The following is a 26,178-nucleotide window of genomic DNA, read 5'->3' as shown; positions in this document are numbered from 1 at the left end:
AACTAAATATATATATATATATATATATATATATATATATATATATATATATATATATATATATATATTAATTATAATCTACTTGCATATTTTTCTCTAGCTGTTCTCCAAGAAATGTAATATCTTTTGACTGCTAGAGTTTTACCTAAACACCATAAGTGTTACAGAGGTCTGTTCTGGAGGAGGGTGAGAAACAGCAGATTGGAGTTGTCTGCAGTTCATCTGAGTGAAAGCGATAAGCAATATACACTCATTAGAGTGATTAAACAAAATAAATGCAATAATTTTTTTGCCATAAGATGACGCACTGTTACAGAAGCACTACTTCAAAAAGCATAGTTCACCAAAAATTCATTATTTACCCACCAACAAATCATTACAATAAAAAGCTTGCATTATAATAAAATCTTTGTTGATACTTTGAGTGATAAAATACACTTTGAACTATCCCTTTTAAAAAAGGGGGGGTATTTCTTCGCGGTTTAGCTCATTTTCAAAAAATGGTGATCAATCTTCCTGAAGCGTCAAATTATAGCATGCATCTAGAGGAACAGGGCAGTGCTGCAGGCAATGCAAAGAGCGTCTGACAGACTGACGCTAGTGTTGATAGAGAGAGAGAAAGAGAGAGAGAAAGTGATTTCAGCTGCTCAGTTACTTACAATGTCTAGCTTTCACACCACTGACCAAATAACGCACTGCACCATATTCCACAGCAATTAGAATCAACGCTTTTTTATTTATTTATCACCAGATGCTGTATATGAGATTACGTACCACTCATTCATCATATTGAGCGCCGGCAGGGGCCCAAATTCATACAAAACAATAACTATTACATATTTCATAATAGCATGTTATTACCTCCACTAACAATACTGAAGCATGCTATTATGAGTGTTTTGGACATGGTAACGGTACAACGTGCACTGCTGTTTAAAAAGCTTGGGGTAGCGTCATTATATATGATCCTTCAATATTACGTCCTTCAGTTCAAAGTTAAATTCAAAAGTTTGCCGAATAAAACTGACCCATTGATCTGCCGCAGTATGCAATGCAAAAAAAACTTTTCAGATAACATTGGCTTATAATAAGCGTAATGTAAATCAGACAGAATGAAAATAATCGACCTCCTTTTAGTCTTATTGTGATACAAGAAGCGCATTATTTCCAAGCGACGCATATCTTATATCAAAAGGTAATGGTTTGCTTTCACCTCTGAAATGACTTTCCTTTTTGGCTCACATCGTCGTGTTTCACTCAGAAATACATTACATTACATGCGGCAGGTGCTAAATCCAAAGTGACTTACAGCACGTTCAGGAAATGCATTTTATTAATGCTAGTGTTCCCCGGGAATTGAACCCGCAACCTTTGTGTTCCCTGCGCAACGCTTTACCAGTTGAGCATGTTACAGAAGCAAAATGGGTTTGGCATTTTAGTGTTTTTCTTCAGCGCTCTATTATTGATGTTTTTAACGGACAACAAAGATGATATTTGGATGACAATAAAAAAAAGCAAGGGCAACGAAACAACAACGGCGCTCTGAATGTTTTACTGCGTAAGTGGCGTCAAGGAAAAAGGTAGTCCCCTGTTTTATCCGGGCAGGTCATGCATGTATATGTGCGGTGAGATGTTTGCTGGAGGCAGTCCTCCAGGGTGATGTTTTACTTAGCCATTCATGATGCCGCTGATCCAGGGCTTTCACGGTTCACAGACACGGCTCTAACTGCAATTGTTCCTGGTTACCGATTCTCTATCACTTTCTGCGCTGTTCCTCTCACAGACGTTATAAGGATTCCTCGCAAGCTTTAAACGATGCTTTGTTCTTCACATTTCTCCAGGCTTTCTAATAATAAGTTCCGGGCCGAAGGGGGCTACGTTTTGAGCTGTGTAGGATATTTTCTGTTTGTGGACAGGTCTTACGTGTGATCGCAAACAGAAACTTTTTGTTTAAGGCCGATGTGTAATCATAAACGGCATGAGACGGAATCAGAAATAAACAACATGAATTAGAAAAGGGGGTATTCTTATGCAACGCCTCGAATGGGATTGGCCAGCGGTGAGGAAGTGCAGATTTGTGATAACTCTTTGTGTTAGTCACTGTGTATTAAAGGATTAGTTCACCCCAAAATTACAGTTTTGTCATTAATTATTCACCCTTATGTCGTTCCAAACCGACTCTGACTTGAGTCCCAAATCTGACAACTCGACTCGACTCGAGATAACTTAAGAAGACTTGAAACACGACTCATACTTTGTCATTGACTCGGAGTCACTTTCACGATCAGTTCAGAGACGTTATCGCTCTAGGCTTTGCAGCATGCACTTGACCCATCTCACTCCTAAAAGAGCTGCCCTGTCTATTTTTATCGCAGCCTATTAGACATGAGAAATGAGACGCATAGTAGAGGTCTGCATGGAACTGTTTTGCTTTTGTTGCCCGGCCCCGTGAGGTCATATCCTGCACCCACCCGTTTTATTTGTGAATTTAATCCCGATATAGATAATCACCGGTCACAGTGACCGTATGACATATATATATCTGACATGCACGTGTTTGCCGTGCATATAATATGCAGTATTCACGTTGATATAATACTCATCTACCTCACGAACCTAATCCTACCCCTCGCTTAGCATAAACACGCCAAAGGCAATTCTTGTGTATCTGTACCACAAGTTTTAGTTTTTATACGGGCGTATTATTTGTACGCACATTCTTGAGATTGGGTAGGCTTATTTGAAACTTTTTTTTTTACTTAGATTAGATAAAACCTCGCAAACAGAGCTAAAAATTGCACATTAACGTTTGAAGCGGGCAAAGGCAATATGAACCTTTAAAATACTTTGTATGTAAGCACTGTTTATGTTACTTTGAAATGTAAATTAAATGTTCGCTTCTTGCACGATAAACGAAAGTGTTGTCAATCCAGTCTGTACTAGTTATTTCTATTAAATTATTTTGTCTTTGATATTCTGTTACTGCTAAAATAGTGTTTTTCTTCACTGATTGTCCTGAACTTGAGTACTTTTGCTAAGGACACCCATCTTGCATACAACTGAACTGCTATGTCATAACATATTCTATCAGTTTGATATGGTAATTAATACCGATATGCTAAATTGATATATATATATATTGTGACGGGAGGAGCCAACGACAGACACAGTGGGCGTGGCGTCAGGCCTCGGAGAGGCTTTTCTTTATTAACAAAATAAATAATAATACAAAATAATAAAGTGTCCAGGGAAAAGTGTCCAAATAAAAGGGGGATCTGGTGTCCTCGCCTGGTAGCCGCGGGAAAGTGAAGGTTGAGGCCGTGTTCCAGGGGAAGGGTCCAGGTAAGGGGCGGAGTCCGCGGTCGCACACGCCCCCTTTTTCTGGTCCGGGCGCGGGGCGGCGGCTTCTTCCGCGGCGTCTCCGTCGCTTCGTTGCTCGGGCGGCAGAGTGGGATGAGCTCTGTGTTCACGGACGGCGGGTGAGGTCCATCGCGCACCCTTCCTACCCACGAGGACACCAGCGTGCATGCACGGGGAAGAGACCGGTCTCCCGAGGAGAGACGCGGTCAGGTATTTAACGGCGACGGTGACAAGGCTAATCCTTCAGGTGCGCCTCGTCACACGCCGCCAGACCTGACCGATACCACGCCCTCCTCTCTCGAACACACCCACTCCCGTCGGGAGCCTGGTGAAGGGCGGCGAATAAAGGACGGGGTGATGGTGACAATAAAGAGGAGGGGCAGCCGACTCGTCACATTCCCCCTCCCAAGCGTCAACCCCAGGTCAGGCGGTCGCCGCCGCCCACGCAGGAGTGCTACCTTCCTCAACCAGGCTCCAGCAGTCGGAGTGGGCGGGGCAGGGATTCTCTCCGGGCAACTCCTCTCTTGCACGGGACAGAGAAACCGGGAATTAGTCGAATGCTCAACCAGCCACCGGGTAAATGACCATAAGCAAGCGTCACTTACCCTTCCTGGTGGCTGGGAGCGAGTCTCCGTTGTTCCTCCATCCCGGCATGGGTACCAGCGAGAGGGGATGACGTCATCAGATGTCGCCCAACTGTGCCGTCTAAGCTCCGCCTTGCCCGCATTCTCCACCACTGTGACGGGAGGAGCCAACGACAGACACAGTGGGCGTATGTCAGGCCTCGGAGAGGCTTTTCTTTATTAACAAAATAAATAATAATACAAAATAATAAAGTGTCCAGGGGAAAAGTGTCCAAATAAAAGGGGGATCTGGTGTCCTCGTCGTGCCACGGGGAAAGTGAAGGTTGAGGCCGTGTTCCAGGGGGGAAGGGTCCAGGTAAGGGGCGGAGTCCGGCGGTCGCACACGCTCCCCTTTTTCTGGTCCGGGGCGCGAGGGGCGGCGGCTTCTTCCGCGGCGTCTCCGTCGCTTCGTTGTTCGGGCGGCAGAGTGGGATGAGCTCTGTGTTCACGGCGCGGGTGAGGTCCATCGCGCACCCTTCCTGGACCCACGAGGACACCAGCGTGCATGCACGGGGAAGAGACCGGTCTCCGAGGAGAGCGCGGTCAGGTATTTAACGGCGACGGTGACAAGGCTAATCCCTTCAGGTGCGCCTCGTCACACGCCGCCAGACCTGACCGATACCACGCCCCTCCTCTCGAACACACCCACTCCCGTCGGGAGCCTGGTGAAGGGCGGCGAATAAAGGACGGGAGTGATGGTGACAATAAAGAGGAGGGGCAGCCGACTCGTCACATATATATATATATATATATATATATATATATATATATATATATATATATATATGTAACACTACAGAATACTCAAGACGTGTCACTTGTATAAATGTGGAAAAATTCAACACGCAGTTGCAGAAAGCCACGCCTTCTCAATGAAACGGCCAATCACTAATCAGTAAAGTCTGTGCGTCATTGCAGCTGACGTTAGAAGCGTCCCAGTTTTTATAGAAACAGTAAGCAATTTGGGACATGCGCTTAGGACTGCGCATATGCACAGGCTGATCTCTCCTGAAAAATAAGCTGTTTTGTGCAAAAGAAGCTACGTTAATGACACCGTCGTCGTCAAATTTCATTGGTTATTGCAAAATATGCAATATAAGCTTAAGCTGAACAGAGAATTGAATGTTTCCCCATACAAACTGATAGGAGCTGCACTTGCATGCCCAAGAGTTTTTTCAAAGATGGTTATGACCTGCATTAAAGGAATATGTTGTATGATGGTATTTACACTATGTGAAGTCATCTGAAATCTGTAGAAGAAATTATTATCCAACATGCTTAGGCTTTATATACTGTCTATAAATCTCTGATGCATACCTATTTATTCACAGTCGAGCACAACAGAACACTGTATTACTAATCATAATGCATGATATACTAAATAAAATATGTGTACAGTGCGGTATTTGTAACATTAGCCTGATAGGTTTTCTTGGGACTGTGTTCTGGCAGGTCAGAAGGAGGTAAACGCCACTGGGAGGTCATTCACGGTCAGGAGCACCATACACCTCAAGGTGGACAGGACAGACGATGGAGCAGCATACACCTGCGTGGTGGAGCACATAGCTCTGGGCTCCTTGCCGCACCAGGTTACAGAAGTGCTGGAGGTCCACTGTGAGTCATATTTTTGGATCAGTTTCCCCTCCTGACTTCAGGAAACTGCTCTCAGATCGGCAGAAACAGGACGTCTGCCAGCAGCAGTTTAAAGAGTTGCAGATTGTGTGCGCAGTAACCACAATTTAGCAATGTTTTGCAGAAGTGTAACAGTAGCTCAGTTACAGTTTTACAAAACAGTTTAAATATTTCTATTAACAAGCTGTTTTCATACAAAAAATGTATGACAAAATGCAAGTACAACGTTTGATTGAATGTGTATATAATATTTACACTGAAACAACTTTTTTTGGTTGTTTTTGTTTTGCTTTGGTTGTTTTGTTTGACTTTTTGTTTTATTTTGTGTTTTTGTTATGTTTTATCTTTTTGTTTTGCTTTGGTTGTTTTGTGTTTTTGGTTGGCTTTTTGTTTTATTTTCTGTTTGTTTCATGTTTTGTTGTTTTGGGTTTTTGTTTTAATTTTGTTTGATTTTATGTTTTTGTTTTGCTTTGGTTGTTTTGTTTGACTTTTTGTTTTATTTTGTGTTTTTGTTTCGTTGTTTTGTTTTGTTTTGCTTTGCTTTGTGTTTTTTTTGCTTTGGTTTTGTGTTTGCCTTTTTTTAATTTTCTGTTTGTTTCATGTTTTGTTGTTTTGTGCTTTTGTTTTAATTTTGTTTGATTTTATGTTTTTGTTTTGCTTTGGTTGTTTTGTGTTTTTGTTTTTTTTTTTATTTTGTGTTTTGGTTATGTTTTGTCTTTTGTTTTATTGTGCGTTTGCGTTTTTGCTTTGCATTTTGTTGTGTTGGGATTTTATTTTGTTTGTTTGTTTGTTTGTTTTTGTTTTGGCTTTGTGATTTTTGTTTCCTTTTGCTTTCTCAATCCAGATCCTCCTCAGGTAGAGATCGTGCGCTCAGTAATAGTACCTCAGGAAGGACAATACTTCAAACTGGAGTGTGTATCCAAAGGCAACCCACTGTGAGTGCAGCTTTCTGTTAATCGCCTTCATCAGCATTGTTTGAATATGGTTTGTCTTATGAAGTTGAACTTGCAGAATCGTCACGTCTCAAGGCGGCCCTTATCTGCATGCTGAGAACAAAAAGCAATAATACTAAATCAGATCATGATATTTGGGAGAGATTTAGTGAGTCATATAATCGTCTAGAGACAGTTGTAACTCTTTTAGAGTGACCTTTCAGAGGTAGAGGACAAAACCGTAAAAAGTTTCTTGAGCAGAAATGATAACAAAATGAGAGACAAATCTTTTCTGCCACCAACCTACTAAACCTGTGCCTCTACGCAGATTAAAGGAACTGAGATTTTTTCATGTATTTACAATAGTATTTATATCTGATGCCTTCTTGTTTTCAAAAATAGCTTGACAGATTTATTTTGTTTTGTTTTGTACTAAAACCAAGAAATATACAGCAAAATATTTACACAAACTAGCAAAAACTGCCCAGTTTCTGGCACTGCATTCCATTTTCAATATTTTAATAAAATAACGGCTTTATTAAAGTTTTAGTATTGTGTCTATCTTTTGTTTATTGCAAAATAAAGCTTAAAAATGATCCAGTAAATTAAAATTCTGAGTTTTTGACCAGTAAATCTTTGAAGCCCAGAGCTATATTACTCTTCCGTTTTCAGGCCTGAGCCAGTTTTATGGACAAAAGATGGAGGTGAGCTTCCTGATGTTGAACGAATGATTGTGGAGGGTAGAGATCTAATCATAACCACACTCAACAAAACAGACAACGGCACATATCGCTGCGAGGCCAGCAACCACCTCGGCACCAACAGGGATGAATTTACACTGTATGTGTATGGTAAGTACTTCTGGGTCACCATAACCTCTGGAGGGCAATAAATCCATGAGTTTATTTATTTATATCCTCATGTGTTCTCATTATTTATTTTATTTGTAAAAGTTTATGTTAATATCCATCGTAATCCGCATCAAAACACATACGCACTCAGTAAACTCCTCCTGGCCTAGTTTACCAATGGTTTTTCGTGTTGAGTGTATACGGCAGAAACTGCTGGTGGCTGCAGTATTTGCCACCGAAGTGAGATGGAGCCAGAAATGATAAGTTGGTTCTCCAAAAACAGGAAGTAAAGCAAGAGAGGAACACACAATTAAGGGTCCACTGCTAATGCAGATAACATTTGTCAAGCTAAAATTGGAAGAGCGCTTGGGACAGAGACGGATTTGTAGCACGGCTTTTTAATAGGCCCAACAGCAATCTTTGAGAGAAATCATTTGGAAGGTACACATTTGTTGTGCTAAAAACAAAAGCGAGAGATTTGTCTCAACAGGAGGGGCCTTTATAGACGGACGCCTTTTGAAAGTCGAGCCCACAGCTCTCCATGCCTTTCCGTTGGCCCAGATTTATTTGGAAACCTTAACGAGACAGACACGCAAAATAAAGACTGGTGTAGATGCTCCACAAATAAATCAGGTTACGGAAAGCTATCTGTTAGCATAACAATATGTTAGCGACATGCTAAATACTTTTGAATGGTCATCGACTGAAACCCGTTTTGTTGCAGCAATTAACTATAGCAAAAACTAACCAATCAAACCTCGACCCTCAGGTTAAAGAGAAGAGAGGAAGCAAGACAGGTGTATAGAGAAAAAGAAAGGGAGAATCTCATTCACATGACTCATTACCTTCTAATTCATCTAGATGTCTGACTTCACCCGAGTGATATTTATTAAGCCCTTCCTCTCAGGATGAGTTGTCCGACTCGGCTCTCAAATGAACCTAATTTGCTAATGGTACGACTGCCAAGTGGCAATAAATGTCAGTTGAAATCACGCACTCCCTATTCATCTCCAGTTACCGTTTTAATTTCGGTTTATTAATGTGTCTGCTGGTAGGTACACTTTATTTTGCAGAAGACAGATAGAAATGGGAATGTCTGGTGTTTAGAAAAGGCAATAAATATGAAGTAGGATGGCAAATTGTGTTATGTTAGTATTCCGTTCAGTAGGATGGCAAATTGGGCTGTGATGTGTAATATTACTCAGTTTCGGTTTTTTGTGTTTTATCATTATCATAATTTAATGATTTCAACTTAACTATTCTTTAAAAATATATATTATTAATGTAATTAGAACTAACCCTTAGTTGTGTGCTTAAATGTAATATATATATATATATTTACTTGCAGGTAATATAAAAAGACTACCTAAGTGTACTAAGTGCATGTTTCTTAAGACACTTAAGTATGCCTTTTTAAAATGCATTTTGTAATATTATTTTTTAAATCATTGTTTTAATCATTTTTTTGTTGTGCTTTAATAAACTGCACTAATTTTGATGTGTTGACTGTGCTAGAGTATGCTACAGTATATGTAATATACAATAGTGTGCTGTTCCATATTACATTTAAAGTTAATATATTTTAAATATGCTTTTAAAATGTTAAAATACTTTATCGTAATTTATTAATGTGTTACTATAAATGCTCATTAGCACATCTTGACCATCGAAAGTAGAATTATGAAATTACATATACAAATTTACTCAAATCTTATTTAATTGTTTCTAAAGTTCAGATGTTTGTATTTAACATAAATACAAAATATAGTATATACAGTGTATACAGAAAGTATTCAGACCCCCTAGATTTTTCACTCTTTGTTATATTGCAGCCATTTGCTGAAAAAATTTAACTTCATTTTTTTCACCCCATGTTGACAAAAAAACACAGAATTATTGACATTTTTGCATATTTATTAAAAAAAAAAAAAACTAATGAAATATCACATGGTACTAAGTGTTCAGACCCTTTGCTGTGACACTATATATTTATCTCAGGTTCTGTCCATTTCTTCTGATCATCCTTGAGATGGTTCTGCACCTTCAGTCCAGCCGTGTTTGACTTGATTAAGAAAGCTACACACCTGTCTATATAAGACGTTACAGCTCACAGTGCATGTCAGAGCAAATGAGAATCATGAGGTCAGAGGAACTGCCTGATGAGCTCAGGGACAGAATTGTGGCATGGCACAGATCTGGCCAAGGTTACAAAAAAATCTGCTGCACTTAGGGTTCATAAGAGCACAGTGACCTCCATAATCCTTAAATGGAAGAAGTTTGGGATGACCAGAGCTAGATGACCTTCCTAGAGCTAGCCGTCCGGCCAAATTGAGCTATCGGGCGAGAAGAACCTTGGTAAGAGAGGTAAAGAAGAACCCAAAGATCACTGTGGCTGAGCTCCAGAGATGCAGTCGGGAGATGGGAAGAAGTTGTAGAAAGTCAACCATCACTGCAGCCCTCCACCAGTCAGGGCTTTATAGCAGAGTGGCCCAATGGAAGCCCGCATTGAGTTTGCTAAAAAACAACTGAAGGACTCCAAGATGGTGAGAAATAAGATTCTCTGGTCTGATGAGACCGAGATAGAACTTTTTGGCTTTAATTCTAAGCATTATGTGTGGAGAAAACCAGGCACTGCTCATCACCTGTTCAATACAGTCCCAACAGTGAAGCATGGTGGTGGCAGCATCATGCTGTGGGGGTGTTTTCAGCTGCAGGAACAGGACGACTGGTTGCAATTGAGGGAAAGATGAATGCAGCCAAGTACAGGGATGTCCTGGATGAAAACCTTCTCCAGAGTGCTCAGGACCTCAGACTGGACTGAAGGTTTACCTTCCAACACGACAATGACCCTAAGCACACAACTAAAATAACAAAGGAGTGGCTTCACAACAGCTCAGTGACTGTTCTTGAATGGCCCAGCCAGAGCTCTGACTTAAACCCAATTGAGCATCTCTGGAGAGACCTGAAAATGCCTGTCCACCAACGCTTACCATCCCACCTGACAAAATTGGAGAGGATTTGCAAGGAGGAATGGCAGAGGATCCCCAAATCCAAGTGTGAAAAACTTGTTGCCTCTTTCTCAAAAAGACTCATGGCTGTATTAGATCAAAAGGGTGCTTCTACTAAATACTGAGCAAAGGGTCTGAATACTTATGACCATGCGATATTTCAGTTTTTCTTTTTTATATATATAATTTTTTTTTAGTTATTTATTTTTTTGATTAACATGCAGTTGAATCAAAAATCATTCAAATTTGCGCAATAACATTTTCGAAAGTATGCTAAAGAGTACCCCTGAGGGCATAATTGTTTAAAACTACAGTATACAATAAAAAAAAATAATAATAATGCTTTGCTTATAAAAATAAGGACTCCTTTAACAGGTTTCCCTCTATTACACTTCCACTCCAACTTACATTGGTTGAACCAACAGTTAACTCCGCCCACATACACACCCCATTGGTTCGAACCAATTCTACTACAGTATGTTGGGCTCAAATAAACATACGATTGCTTTGCTAGTACCACAATGTTTACATTTTTCACAGAAATGGTGCTAGCAATAGTTAAATATCAAAAATCCCCTCCCAGTTCTTCATCCCCAATGTCTTGCGATCATGTAGACCAAATTTGGTCACTGGAGACAGCTACATATGGGTAGCTCTATATTATATTCATTAGAGCTGTGTTGGCATAGTAACGATATAACACACAGAGCTATGCACTCCCAGGGTTCCCCCCTTACTTTCCACTCTCCACTCTCCTATTGTATAAATCAAAGACGAAAAAAACCCATAAAGACAAAAGCGAAACCTCCATATATTCAGAAGTCAAGAGTTTGCAGTATGACAAGCATGAGTTCGAAAACAGCAGCATCCATAACCAATCCGATTGCGCCGCTGGATGGGAAAATCCATGTATTGGTCTGCACGCTCCTATGTGAGTGCTATTGAGCCACTGAGAGACCTGTGACATCTCTCCTGCAGGTGTAATGTATAGTCTAATTGTACCCAGCAGTAGGTCTGAGCAGACGAGACTCCCTCTGGCTACTCGGAGCCCCGAGTTCTCCTCTGACTTTTAAATGAGCATCAGCATTTACGTCTCGTGGGTTTAATCCGGCGCTTGCTTGGAACTGTAAAATATTTATTGCTTGCTTCCTATAATCAGCATGCGTTCGCTCCCAACCCCCTCTCAATTAAAACCATGAGAACAGATGAAAAAGAGTTTCGTTTACTTGCTCGGAAAAGCGTGCAAACATCCATAAAATTGACGTCTTTTCAGAAGCGCGCCCTGCTGCCGGAGCAAAGAGATGAAATGCTTCCAGAGGCACTTGTGAGGCAATTTGACCCTAAACGAAATCCTTGCCAAAAAGCTCGAAAATGCTGAGTTGTATTTATACTTCTTTTAACTTTTTCCTCCTCTTCCAGTCTTAGGTCTTATTTAAAAGAGCTAATTATGTATTGGTAATCAGTTTGGGAGACGAGTAAAGGAAGGGCGCGGGAAGCAGAGGCTGATCAAAACAGCTCGCGTTTGAAGTCCAGGCGGAGGAAACCAGCAAACACTCACGTTTCTGATCTAGAAGTTAAGCATTAAGCATTAGGGAACCAAAAGAGGAGCCTTGACCAACAAGAAAAATAAGAAAATAAACATGTAAATGAAGCTGTTTTGGGCAAGGTGATATGTAAAGCATGGCCATTAGATGAATCTCAAAAAAAAAAAAAAAAAAAACATATCCAGGTCATGTTTCGCCCTTAAAAAATGGTCAGAAACTTCAGACAAACCTTCAAAGAAAGTGTACCGAAATTAAGCTACCTTTTTTTTCTTATTTTTCTTTTATATAGCATGAATAGAGATAGAGGGCTAAATATAGTGCCTTTCTACAGAGAGAAATCAAGATTTTTTTAATCTGCACATTTTCTGTACCCTTACGTGCACTAAAAAGGAAAAACATAAATATATACTACTGTGCAAACTTTGGGGATCACATTTTTTTGAAAGAATTGCTAATTTTATTCAGCAAGCATGTGTTAATTTGGTGAAAAGTGACAGTGAAGATGTTTATAATTTTACATAAATTAAAAAAATTATATTTCTTAAACATCAAAATGAAGTAATTGCTGATGAAAAGAATAAATTACATTTAAATATATGTGTTTGTGTGTATATATATATATATATATATATATATATATATATATATATATATATATAAGAACCTGAAACCCAACTCCAGTACCATCAAAAACACAAAAAAGTCTTAATTTTCTTTAACCACAACCTAGTTTTGTATATTATTTGAATTTGTAGTGAAGCATGGCGTAGACATGCTCTTGACAGGTTTCGTGAGATTCACCCCAGATCAGAAACCCTGCGGGAAACACACTCAGCCCGCAGCAGAAATGAGGCAGGAACAGTCGCACCGCGTTTGAACTACAGCGCGAATGTTGATCTTCCCATCTCTGTCTTTCTCCATCTCTCTTGCTGCCACTTCACGTCACCTCCACCTTTTTACATCAGACATTCTTTTTTTCCCTCATTGTACAAATTGGACTAAAAGGTTTTTGGCTCTTGTGCTGAGGAGAAAAAAAGCTAGCCACAGATGAAATTCTGGTTGTCAGGCTGTCAAAGAGGTGAGAGATAAAAGGCATTTCTAATCAGACATCTGCTCTGTTTCAGTAAATCGAAGGCCAGGTGTTATACTCTAGTGTGGACAACAAGCACGTGTGTACCTTTAAAAAAGTCCATAGACACTGCAAGTCATCAATAAGACCTTGGGTCTCATTCACTAATAATCGCTTGGAGGCATTAAAATTCTTATGTTAATTAATTTTAAGTGTCCTAAATGAGAAACCAGTTTGTCATCCTTAAAACCAGTTCAAACGCATTATAAACAGACAGAAATAACAGATTCTTTTCTTGATCTTTCACTATATATGATGAAATATATGCATGGAAGATGAAATATCTATGTCTAAAACTTCATTTTAACAAGATTAAAGCCAGAGTATATGATGTTTATATATGTTAGAAAGAATCTGGAAAAACTAGAAATAAATTAGAAGAGTCAAGGATGTACTTTAGAAAAGAAAAAAAAAAAATTAAATGTTGTTTAAAATACAAGCAATAAATGAAAAGCATTTTTTTCCTGAAATGTCAAGTGGTGTAACCAAGTAAATCAATTTCATTGTACACTGAAAAAAATATTACTTTTAGTTAGTTAATTAGTAAAACCAACTAATAAAACTAAACTGAATACATCTTTTTTGTCAAGTGGTATAACCAAGGAAATAGTAATATAATTTATTCTTACACCTAAATATACTATTAGTAGTAGTAGTAGTAGTAAAAGTTGTAAAAAAAAAAAAAAAAAAAAATTAATTAATTTGTTTCTTTGGACAAAAATGTTGTTCTTTCGAAAAAGTAATAAAACAAACAAAAATAAATAAATAAATAAATAAATACACATATGTCATTTTATTTTTTTGTGGTTCCTCGTTACATTTTTATAAATCCTGAATCAATTAGAGTACCAAATTTATTGCTGAATCGTGATTTTGTTTCTGGAAATGTTTACAGACATATTTTACACACAAAATTTTAAGCACGCAGAGTGAATGAGACCCGATGTCTCTATTTGTCATGCCGGTTCAAACTGCATAAGATAAAGAGGCTAGTAACTCAAATTACTAAACCGGCATTAATATAGTAAAAATATCCTCAGCTTCACTGGTTTGAAATACGGAGCGATTTGCATGATAAGTAGCATCATTACAGAGCAGTGCAGTGGGATGGAGCAGACATCTGAGATTAGCATGAATGTATAATTCTCAATATGTCCAAATGGAAGTGTTTTGCAGGACGTGTGTGTTTTTACACTGAATTTGTATTTGAATCCATCATGTCGTCTCAGTTGTCCATGTTCCATTATTCTGACTGCAGGTTAATGCGGTCAGTTGATGTCTTCATTAATGGTTTTGAGTTTTGTGGCCATTTTTTTTTCTTCTCTCCCCTTGTGATGTCCTCACCCTTGTCTTCCCTTACTGCCCCTTTCTGTCTGCGTCCATGGCAACAGCTAAAGATTTCCCAGGTACAACCACAGGTAAATATTTTTTGCTGGAGTGCTGACATCATCATTGCGAGACAGGGCGCTGTAATGTGGCTTGTGGAGTGGTGGGACGGGTTACGCCAATTAACCTCCTCCATAGCATGAGCTGGGAGCCATTGCCTTGCATGGGAGCACTGCTGATCTTTGTGAAATGTCATGGTGCTCCATGGTGCTGTCATTCACATGAGGGATGCTTAAACTTTGGCCCACTTACTGTCGTCAGTGAAAGGAAATGAATCTTATTATGGTTAGGAAGCATCTGGAAGAGTTAGAAATGCGGTTTATATTATATAAGGGTCAATGGAACAAGGATAGATCTCTACTAAAAAAATTATAAATAATTGTTTAAAATGCATGTTCTTAATAAAAGTCTATCTCAAATGTCAAGTGGTGTAACCAAGTAAATCTTTATGTAATTTTCCTTACATCTACAATGAGAAATTAGTTAACAAGTATGAAAATATATAAGATAATGTATAAAATAAAGATAGAACACATAAAGAAAGAACACATTTTCTGTTAAATGTCAAGTGTTGTATTAAAGTAAACCTCAACATAGTTTTTCTCACATCTACAATGGAAAAAAGAAGTGATAAACTTATGTTGGTTTTCAGTGTCAAATGTCAAGTGGTGTAACCAAGTAAATCTTAGTATAAATGTTTCTTACACCCACAGTGTTCAGTTATTTTGAGTTGTTTATATAATTACATTTTCTTGGGGTTACACCAGTTGACATTTGACCACTGATCTTGTTTTTCATTAAAAGAAATAAAATTTTAACTAAAATAAACAATTCACTTATAGCTTTCTTATTTACTGTATCATTACAGGATGGTTATACCACCATGACATTTTAAAATTCTATTATGTCATTGACCCAGTAAAGAAGAAAAAAATCTTTTTTTATATCTTTTTATTTATCTTTTAAATTTGAGGGTTTGTTTTGTTTCGTTTTTTGTTTCCAGGTTTTTTTTTTCAAGTCTGCCTTTTGTAATTCCTTGTAAACGATCTGAAAGGCATAAAGCGTCAAGTTCTTGTTTAGCTCACTAGATCCGAGTTGCAGCAATTGCTGACATAAAAACATGATATAATAATCATCAGTCTATGCATGGTATGGCCTTATTAAACATGTTTTGTTTTGTTTGTGCAGTTTCTGTCCTGTTTTTGTTTTGTTTTGTGAACCATTGATTTTCAGCTTGATCGTCTCTTTCACTGCGGTCTCTGTGCTAAATGTTCCACCTCGATGTTCCAACTATTTGTCTTAGGACAGTTTTCCTCAACCCTCTCTCCCATGAGGGAATTGATTTTAATAATTAGCAACTGTAATTTGTTTTTAAAACCTAATCATATTTTAAGCCACCCACACCATATTCCACTGGGAGTACAGTGAACAAGCTGCAAAATGAGTGTGGAGATGACAGTGATTATGTACAGCATGTAAAGATAGTATCTCAGGTGTCATTATCAGTTCAAGACAAATGAGGATTTATATGTGACAATATGTTGATTACCATAGAAAATTACCAGCCTGTCAGTCGAATGGTAAAAGCGGCGACGGTGGCCCAGTAATGCACAACACAGAGAAATCTTCACAACGCAATGGAAACGATCCTCGATGTGATGGAAACAAGTTGTAATACAACGGAAACAAGCCAGAACATAGTGGGAAAAAAAAGAGAAACCACCCTGATCTCATAAAAATATATATCTCTGTGCACTTTTTTGTGCATATCTTACTGCATGTTTTACAAAGCATCATTTTTCAGATCTTCCGGCATACTAACGTTGTTATTCTTCAATTAATTGTGCATAAATTATTCTTTATTAATCAAAACTGTAAATTTGTGTGTAACGGAATAAAGGTGTCATGGTTTTACTGCCTCTAGTGTTCATTTCTTTTAGAAACTGCAGTTATATGTACTTATCGGTACGTATTTCGTGTCTCGCTAAAACGCAGACCAAGGTCTGTTTACACCATGACACCAGGTAACGTAAATCGGTGGAGACAAGCCACAGCGCAACAACATTTGCACAAGACGACGGAAATAAGTCACAACGCAACAAAATCAGGACAACACCGAACAATAAGATTAACACACATAATGGAAACAAGCCGCAACACAATGGAAACACATCCATTGTGGCAATTTCTCTGTGTTGTGCACTACTGTGCCAAAATACTATGGACACTAATAATGGAAGTTTATTAACTTTTTCAAAGCTCTAAGAAGGATTTAAGGCTTTTTGGATCAAAGAATTATTAAATATTGCTGTAATAAAAACAACACCCTCCAGAATGTCTTGCATTACACAATTTATGCTCGTATTTACAAATAACGAGACTGCATTCTGCGTTAATCAACAATGCGTCACAGTTTCTGTCAATAGAGCTTAACTTGTTTTGAACCTGAAACATTTCAATAACGATGGAAATGAAAAGCGCGGCACACGGACCTCGATTTCTTATCTTCACAGACATTTCGATGTACAATTTCACAGATTCTTCTCGCAGTAAAGCAAGAAGTCGACGTTAATTAATTCCGCGGTGATTTATTTTGATGCATCCTGATTGGGTGTGTGCGCGCCGTTCTGTGCCTCCGGCCTTTCACATGCGAGATCTTAATGGAATTCATTAGCGCTCAAGTGAAATGACGTACGTCTTTGGCCACATGTCACCATCCTTGAATGAGACTAATGATCGCTAATGGAATTTTCACTGACTGAGGATTTATTTTCGCAAACAAGCTCCATTTCCAAAAGAGTAAAGTGTGTCTTTGCTCCATCTACAGAGAGATACACACGCTTCTGACCTCCGCTGGCCAGCTGTCACTCTGTGACCAGATACATTTGGAGATATCGAAGTGTTTTCTATTCTGGCATGTCTGTTCGACCCTCTGTATCTGCTGCATTCTAATCTTTGGACTATGCATGAATATTTTTTTTTTAATAAATAAATAAATATAGTACAGTGCCACTTTTTGTCGCTTTTGCTACAGAAACTAAATGTGCTATATATTATTATTATCATATAATTAATTAATTTATTTATTTTAAGGCAAATTTTTGATAATATGGTGCATATCGATAGCTGCTTAGGTAAGATCGGACAAAAACTTTTTTTATCCTTCTCCCTATCACTGGAAGTTCTTGAAATAAACATTATTTATTTTCTAGCTTGACGCAAACAAGGTCAAATAGAGTGCATTTCCCATATGCATAATCAATACAGTGTTATAGGACCTTCATCAAAATAATCAAAGTCATCAGTGTATGTGAATAAATAAGGAGACATTACAGTAGCACCCGAGCTAAGAATGCGAATCCTGCTGTTAATTAAAGACGATGTGCTGCACAACGAGACAAACATCATAGTTCTTCCTCCCCCCCGCTCGCAAAATGAACGGGCGAAATCCTTATTATCAAGAGATATGCAAAACTCTGCATTTCCAAACAACAGCCAGCCGCGGCGGGCGAAAATGAGAAAGAGAAACATTGCAATAAAATAAACTTTTTAAATTGTAAATCTATATAATTCCTGGGGCTCATTGAAATGAGAAAAAACGAGATTGGAGGAGTAGCTTGAAATCATGTGAGCGCTGCACAGCTCGTTCAGTTCGAGCTGGAAGCACTTAATGCAGTCCATAAATTGAACTATATTATCAAGCTGCATATTCATGAGAGAATGAAAGACATCTGCAGAAATAATGGCTTTCCTGCTATTATTTTTGGAAGCTAAAACCCATTTTGTAGCCCACGTCCATGTTTATTATAGGGTACCACAACCTAAATGTGGTGGCGCTAAACTAAAAAATTGATAGATGAGTTAACTTTAAAAAAGACAAAGCAACCAGCTGCCAGGCGTTTTGAGCTTTCTCAGCTTCTGTAGATGTAGTTGTGCCAAATATCTTTTTTATTCACTCAAAATAACATTTTAAATTAAAGTAGCCTTCCTCAGAAATGGATTTTTTGTCGAAAGTTGTGGAATAGCTAAATACGCTCAATTGCAAAACAGCAATTATTTTAATATAAGCCACAATCAAAAACACTATATCGATGTTTTATGGTTTCATAAATATACATATAATCACGATTCCCGGTGTTTTGGCCAAACACACCAAAATTCAGTTCAAGTGCAAGATGTAGATATGTAGACGTAAAAAAAAAAAATGATCTCGCGGCAATTCGATCTTCACGTACAATATCGCACAGCCTCATATAAATTAATACGATTTGTATATTTGATATTTTTTTGAATTGCATTTGCAGATTGCATTTTGAACAATTTCTCTTCTATAATTGTTTCTGCAGCATTACATTTGCTTAAATGCGTTTAGATTGGCGGAGTAAAGCATGTAATCAGACACGTCTATCCAACTTACAAAAAGTGCTTTAGTTTTACATAAAGTTTGAACTCTTTTGTATTTTAAATAGTGTTTTGTGAGTATATACTAACAATTTGGCAGCAAATACAGAACAAGACACCTTAGTCTGTTAAAATTGGAGTGGGGTATAGCAATTCCCAGATCAAGATTAGTGTACTACAATCTGAATAGCCTCCCATAAAGTGTACCGTTCTCAGAACTTAATTTCCACGCAGCTTTTATTTAGCCTCAAAACAAAGCACAGTGTTAATTGAACTAAATGGGTTCATTTACGTGTTAGAAATGGGTCTGCAGAAGTCCCTGATCTAAACATCTCCCAGGGTCACTTTGCCAAGCACAGCAGAAGCGAGAGCCATTCATCACTATGAGCTAATGAGAGCAAGTTCGAAGAGCAATAAAGACACATAGTTAAAGTTTACACCCTTGCGGAAGCACTGAAATGGCACCCAACGTGGGGCCAAATGTGCTGTGTCAGGACCCCGTCGCTCCGGGTCAAACAAAAACCATGTCCTGTGCCCTTCAAGTGAGGTTAAATGGATAGTTCGATCAAAAACAAAAATCCCACCCACCCCTGTGCTTTCTCAAACCTCTATGACTTCATTCCTAATGTAAAAGGTGATTTTTGAAGAAGAAGAAGAACGGGGACTGGAGCGTATGCGACACAGTCTCAACGCCAATTCGTACGTATTTTACGCAGTGGCTATTTCATACGATTTCATACGAATTCATACGACTGCCATCGATTTGCGTACGATTCGTCTAAACCCCGGTGATGGTTAGGTTTAGGGGTGGGGTTAGGTGTTCGAATTTATACCAACTCGTAAAATACATACGATTTAGCCAAAATCGTATTAGCGTGTACGAGTGAGGTCATGAATTTGTACGAATTAGCCACTTTTTTTAGGCATTTAAGCTTAAAAAAAGACACAAGCCCCTAGTGCTGGGCGATACGGCCAAATGATCATCACACTATTTTTGTAATATTGATATGTATCAGAATATATAATTAGCATAGCCTTGCTTGTATGACATTACTTTCAATGGTGATAAGAGTTGTTTTTATTATTACTATTATTCATGGAGAATTATGTTTTATTATGCATAGTAATATATTTATGTAACAGTTTCCTTAAGTTTAACCGGACCTTTATTTTGGCGGTGTGGTCTTTTAGCTTTACTTTCGGTGTTAGTGCGTATTGGACAGTTGTTTTTCTCAAACAAAACCGAGTAAAGCTTTTGAAGTGACTCTCAGAGCCGCCTCTGGAGATGAAGTAGATGTGTTCGTGTTCTCGTATATTGAGACACAGATGGTGAAAGTGTTTGAGTTTGTGTATCGGGTGAAACTGCGTCATTCATTTACAGAGAGACAAGCAGGACATGCAGCCTATTAGCCGCAAGCTGTTAAATTAATATGTTTCAGGTAAAAATGATCATCATTATCCACATAATTTTTATTGCTCATCGTGATCTAATTTTATTGCCCAGTGCTACAAAATCCCCCATCAAAGCCTTCTTGTAAGAAGTATCATGAATCAATTATATAAGACGGATATTTTCATTAAATTATTATAAAGTAATCTACTTTTACACAACACCAGAAGCATTGTTTTAGTGGTGTAAAGACAATTTTTTAAAAACAAGGTACAATTTGTATTTTTTTATTGTATTTATTTTAGGAAGGCAACGTTATCTTCTCCTTGTGAACTGTAAAAATTTTAATTAGTCTTTACAAATATACTTTAAAAAGTCACATCGCTAAATACTGACCTGACTTTGTGCTTCATTTTCGTAGATGCGCGAGTTAAATAAAAAACTGCAAAAGAATACCTATTTATTCAATAATCTTACCGATCTGGTTTAAAGGTTTTTTCCGTGTTTGTCATCCTTTTCTATCAGGATGATCCAACGTGAGGTTGCATAGATTTTTTTAACGTGCACAATTTTTTTACGCCGTGCGCAACGACCTTTACTCAGTGACTCAGTAACGAACAGGTTGCAGATATTTTTCCGTGAATTAAAGCGTAACGTTCATGCCCAGTCCTTGTTTACATTTCTTACATGGAAAATAGCGGCCAATATATTCACCTTTTATGTTCCATCAAAGAAAGACTGAGAATTTAGGGGTGGACTAATCCTTCTACGCACGTAAGGGAGGCAGTGACAGTGCTAGCTGTCTAGCATACTACGCTATCCACAGTGGGGCTTAAGATTCACGATTTATTCAGTAGAAATTCAGAGGCAACCGAATTCACCCCAGTCTCCGCTCGCTCACTCAAAGTTAAACCCAGGAGACAAATCAGCCCGCCGCAACCCCTGCCATTTTTAAACTTGTTGTATATCGCCAAGGATTGAGTCACTTTGGTCCTCGCAGGGCTGTGTGAGATATGACAGGTCTTTGGTAGCTGTTCAACATTCGTTTGTAATGATAAATCCCCCTCCCTCCTGCTGCCTATTGAAAGTCAGTATAGAACATTGGCTTTGAATTGATGTAGCTTGGGCTCCAAAACTCAAAGCAGCATGACTTACTGGGGATGTTTCTGTGATCCGGCCTGGCGTAAACATCGGTTTGTAATTCCTCGATTTGACTGCATGCGGATGTCATATGGCAGTAATATTTAAAACACACACACACACACACACAAATATATATAAATGGAATGCTCAACTGAATAGTCGGTTGCTACGGAAAATGCATTCTAAAAGCTTTTTCAGTGACTTGAATTTATTAATGAGTTTTTCCAAAGTGTATGATTCAGAAGATTAGAAAAATAGTTAAAGTGATGCACCGCTTTAGAAAAGTGGTGCACCGCTAATGGCGTTATACGTCATCGAAAGAAATGAAGCGCCAGCAGTAAAACCATAAAGCACTGAATTGTTTAACCTATAACCTGCAATACATTTTAAAACATATTACAAAAATCCCAATCCTATCCTGTGTTTTAAAGTGGATTTATATTCTTTCTGAATAAAATGTGAAAGGTGTTTTTCAGTGCAAACCTTAAGGAAAATGGTCTTGGATGTTGCTAGCGTGCTCTGATAGGTTGATAGTGGGTAACTTACTAGTCTCCATAGCTGTTTTTCCATTCAGTAGAAAAAAATGGAATACTGCAAAAAAAAAAAAATCAATAATAAAAAAATTATATATATATATATATATATATATATATATATATATATATAGAATGAAAGCTGCTGTATCATTTTAATTTCTCTTCTTTAGTGTTCTTTGGTAATTTTGTATGCTTATTTTGCAATATTACATAAAAATATAAAAAAAAGCCCATTTGTATTCGCCTAAAAGACCATTTAAGGTAATCAAGCAGGTGATCAAAAATGGACAAAAGAGACACCATGTGTCCGTTTGTGGACCGACCAAATGTGAATCGTTCCTAGACATTTTTAGAATTAAAAAAAATGCTTATTCAACTCAAAAGAACATGTGTTTTTAATGGCCATTTTGGAAATTGTGTTAGGCACCCTGGACTGAATATCCTTTGTTTTCACGTTTTATCATCCAGTAAATAAAAACCGCAGTCTGAAGACTTCTCAACAATCTGCATGATTTAAGATCATCATTTAAGTAGCACAAACGGTGTGGCCTCAGTATGATTTCTGGGATGCGGTTCACGCATACTTGGGGCCAGATTTACTAACAGATTTACAAACCTTCTTTTGGCATTGAAAAACTACCGTCAGAATTCACTAAAGATGCGCAGTGAAAAATGAGTGCTTGGACGCAGTTTAATTTTGCACCTGAGTATGCATGCGTTAGGAGTTTTATATAGGCGCGAGATATATACGGAAAGAGAATACCAAAACGAATCACACAGTATTCGCGAAAAAGCATGTATCTTGCCCTGAGAATTTGCGCTGGTCATTATGAAACAGATCTGGCTTCGTGTGTTCTTTAATGAGTGGCTTTGGTGGAATTGCGCTAATTTGTCCTGTTTACCAAATCTGGCCCTCGGTTTGCCAACAAAAGCGACGGTTTCAAATCAGCGAAGCCGCGCTGTTTCCTATGAGCGCTATCAACAGAGAAATGAAATGACTGCCTGCTCCAGCTGAGTTGCTTACCACTGTATTTAGCGATCTGTGGGAAGTAATGAGTCTGCGCGTCTTATATTAACACACCGACCCATAATTGGCTAATTATAGCGGTTGTTCGGCTGGTGTTTAGCGCGCGCATCCCAAGCTTTTCCTCACGCCGCGCTCTCCGTCTCCTCCTCCTCCAGATCCCAACGCTCTGACGCAGCCCGGCCCCGACCACGCTCTCATCGGCGGAGTGGTGGCCGTGGTGGTCTTCATCACCCTGTGCTTCATCATCGTCCTGGGCCGATACCTGGCCAGGCACAAAGGTACGGCTTCCCTACCCCTCTCTATCCTCTCGCCCCCACACCTATAGTGTGCAAAATGCTTCAACATGTCCACTGTTGTACCTTATGTGTCTATGTGACCTATGTGGGACTGTGTGGACAGGGACATACTTAACCAATGAGGCCAAAGGAGCGGAGGACGCCCCTGACGCAGACACTGCCATCATCAATGCGGAGGGGAACCACGCACATGCAGAGGAAAAGAAAGAGTACTTCATTTAGCACCTCTGTTTTTTCTGTTCAGTATTTTCACGGCAACACCGCGAGCCAGCAGAGGAGGCGTTATAGTCCCTCGCAGCACTAGTCTGGTCTGGCTTTTCTGTCTGTTTGTCTCCTCGACTCCAGTCGGAGTCGTTTCGCCAACCTCTCTAAGGCCAAATTCGACACGCCACCTGCTGCAAAAGAATGTTGCCTTTGGTTAAACCAATCGTAATCGACCAAAAAACACACACATACGAAAAAAAAAAAACACACAAAAAAAAAAAAAAAAACAGTTGAGTTTGTAACTGTAACACCAGGTCCATTTAGGCCAAAAATCCCTATCCCACCCTTCCAAAATGACCCCCGTTTGATTTGCCAAGTGCCAAAATATACAGACATGTGCTTGTCATGTTTGTTGCTGTGTTTATTCATTTAATTTCCCAGTGAATACTGATTTCTCAACCACCCTCACTGTGCCTGTTATATACCTTTTTACAGATATTACCAGGGAGCGGCAAGAAATGTGGTTCATCTCAAGTCGGAAAACCTTGGCTTTGCCAATAATTACGCTTTAAGACAAGAATACGTGAGATGTATAATGTAAATATCATGTACTGTCTTTGTTTCTGTGTGCGTGTCTGTTGTTTTCCATTGTGAAAGTGGGGTGTTCCTGTTATTTATTTATTTATTTTTATTGAAGTACGCCCTGTAATAAAGATTGCGCCCGAGAGATGCGGACAATTACGTAAAGCGCGGACACCCGAAAACAAGCCGGCAAGATTGAAAATGGCAGGAACTCGATGAAGCACAAATGAGAATTGGTGTGTAACCATTAGAAGCGAGATTATTTTCTATTTCCATCATACCTGTCTGTATATTCTTGCACTGTTAATACCCCCCCACCCCCGAGCGTTTATTTCAACCCTGAAAATGTATCAAACGTAAGCACAAAGTCATTGTAAAATGTCATTGGTTTAGACAGTCTCAGGATGAAAAGAAGAGCCTAATTGAATTTGTCTTTTATCGCCGGAGTGAATGAATTTTTTGTTCTCACTTTGTGAATTGATCTTAAACGGCCATTTGTTTCGACGTTTGAATGGAAGTTCGGCATTGTTTCATTTCGATTCGCTGACCGACCCCTTGTTAATATTGCTGTATATTACTTTGCTACAGTGATTATTGGTGGAATATTGTTAAACTATAGGATCCCATATATATATACATATATGAGAAAACAAATGTCAAAATATCTATTTCAAGTGTCCCATACTTTTAGTTCATATTAGTGAGGAAAATATTCGTTTGTTAGTTTGTTTCGTCCCAACCCAGGGAATGTATATAATGTGTATACTTCAGCATTTAGTAAGCTGTTTATTTAATTGAATTTGAATTATTTATTGCTCTGTTTTATGCTACATGTGTGCGACTTCATTTTAGCCTCTCAATACTAAGTACGTCCCGATGGATATCTGTCATTAATACTAATTTATTGGGTAAATCTGATGGACAAACACAATACATTACTATTAGTGCTTTTTCTAAGCTTGTGAACAGATAGGATCGTTTGTTCATGAGAAGGTCAGAACAACAATCACCATTATTGCCTTTGTGTTTGCAACAGAACATACGACCACACATTGAAGCTCCGGAGAAGCGTAATCTTCAATGTACGTTTTTATGAAACATGTTTCCAGTGTTCATACTTTATTTCACTCTTTATAACATCAACTAGTACGAAGACATTTTTCTAAGAACTTTTGATTTGCTTTATTGTTTCTTGCTGTATGGGAAAATGTGTGAGGTTGCTTTTACATTAAATATCCGACTTTTTCAAACTATGCCTCTGTAAGAAAAGAAAAAAAACTCAGAGTACTGAGTAAAATATGCACAAACTCAGATTTGTGTTTTCTTCTTCATGCAACACATAAGTCTGTCAGAATATACACACACACACACACACACACACATTTATAACATGCATAGCTTAGTTGCATAAACAGATAACTCACTTTTTAATATTTTTCATAATTTTTATGTCATAATGTAGCTTTTAGTTATTTTTTTCTAATCAAAAACAGCTATTTATATATATATATATATATATATATATATATATATATATATATATATATATATATATATATATATATATATGTTTACATAACATTATTTATTATGTGTACATAAATACACATGCATGTATAATTTTTAGAAAAATATGTTTGTATATTACATTTTAAGATTTAATTTTTATGATAATGTAGATGTGTAAATACATTTTAATATTTTATACATATATATACATATTAATTTAAATGAAATAAAAAATATTTTAAGACACAGTCAAATTTTTTAAATATAGTACTTAGGTGCGATGTGATTAAATCAGATTCTTGAGTTGCAATAATGGAATATTTTTTTCCATGTGCTGAAGTGGGCTTATACTGTGAATTTCATGGTTGCATGCTGCCCCCAAGAGCCGGGCGCTCTCAGTACACGAGTACGTGGAGGTCCTTCTTCTCTCAAGGCTTTGTTTATTGTCTGCAACTTTAAGTGGCTTTCTGCTGAAACTTTCAAATCCTGTCCTTCTTTCCACTGTACCGCCATGGCGACAGCTTTACGTAATCCATAGTGCGAGTTGGCAGAGAAATTACAGGGAAGGATTTGAGGAGATCACAAAATTGGGAAAGGAGCAATGCAGTGTGTTCAGCCTTCAATC

At 38.2% G+C, this 26,178-nt stretch overlaps 1 protein-coding gene across 6 annotated transcripts in view; it reads left to right on the top strand.

Moving 5' to 3' along the window:
- Positions 1-25,294, top strand: part of cadm2b (cell adhesion molecule 2b) — a 195,266-nt gene extending 169,972 nt beyond the window's left edge. The window contains exons 6-12 of one of the 6 annotated variants that reach the window (XM_043259340.1): positions 5,436-5,597; positions 6,460-6,550; positions 7,220-7,398; positions 14,471-14,497; positions 23,118-23,240; positions 23,362-23,467; positions 23,958-25,294. In XM_043259340.1, the coding sequence (XP_043115275.1) occupies positions 5,436-5,597; positions 6,460-6,550; positions 7,220-7,398; positions 14,471-14,497; positions 23,118-23,240; positions 23,362-23,467; positions 23,958-24,063 (794 nt within the window). In that variant the 3' untranslated portion in view covers positions 24,064-25,294. The other 5 variants (XM_043259344.1, XM_043259341.1, XM_043259345.1 and 2 more) reach the window with 5 other exon arrangements.
- The last annotated feature ends 884 nt before the right edge of the window (positions 25,295-26,178 follow it).

The sequence above is a fragment of the Puntigrus tetrazona genome, chromosome 15 (assembly GCF_018831695.1).
Source record: "Puntigrus tetrazona isolate hp1 chromosome 15, ASM1883169v1, whole genome shotgun sequence".
NCBI lineage: Eukaryota > Metazoa > Chordata > Actinopteri > Cypriniformes > Cyprinidae > Puntigrus > Puntigrus tetrazona.
This window is presented reverse-complemented; position numbering and strand designations above follow the sequence as displayed.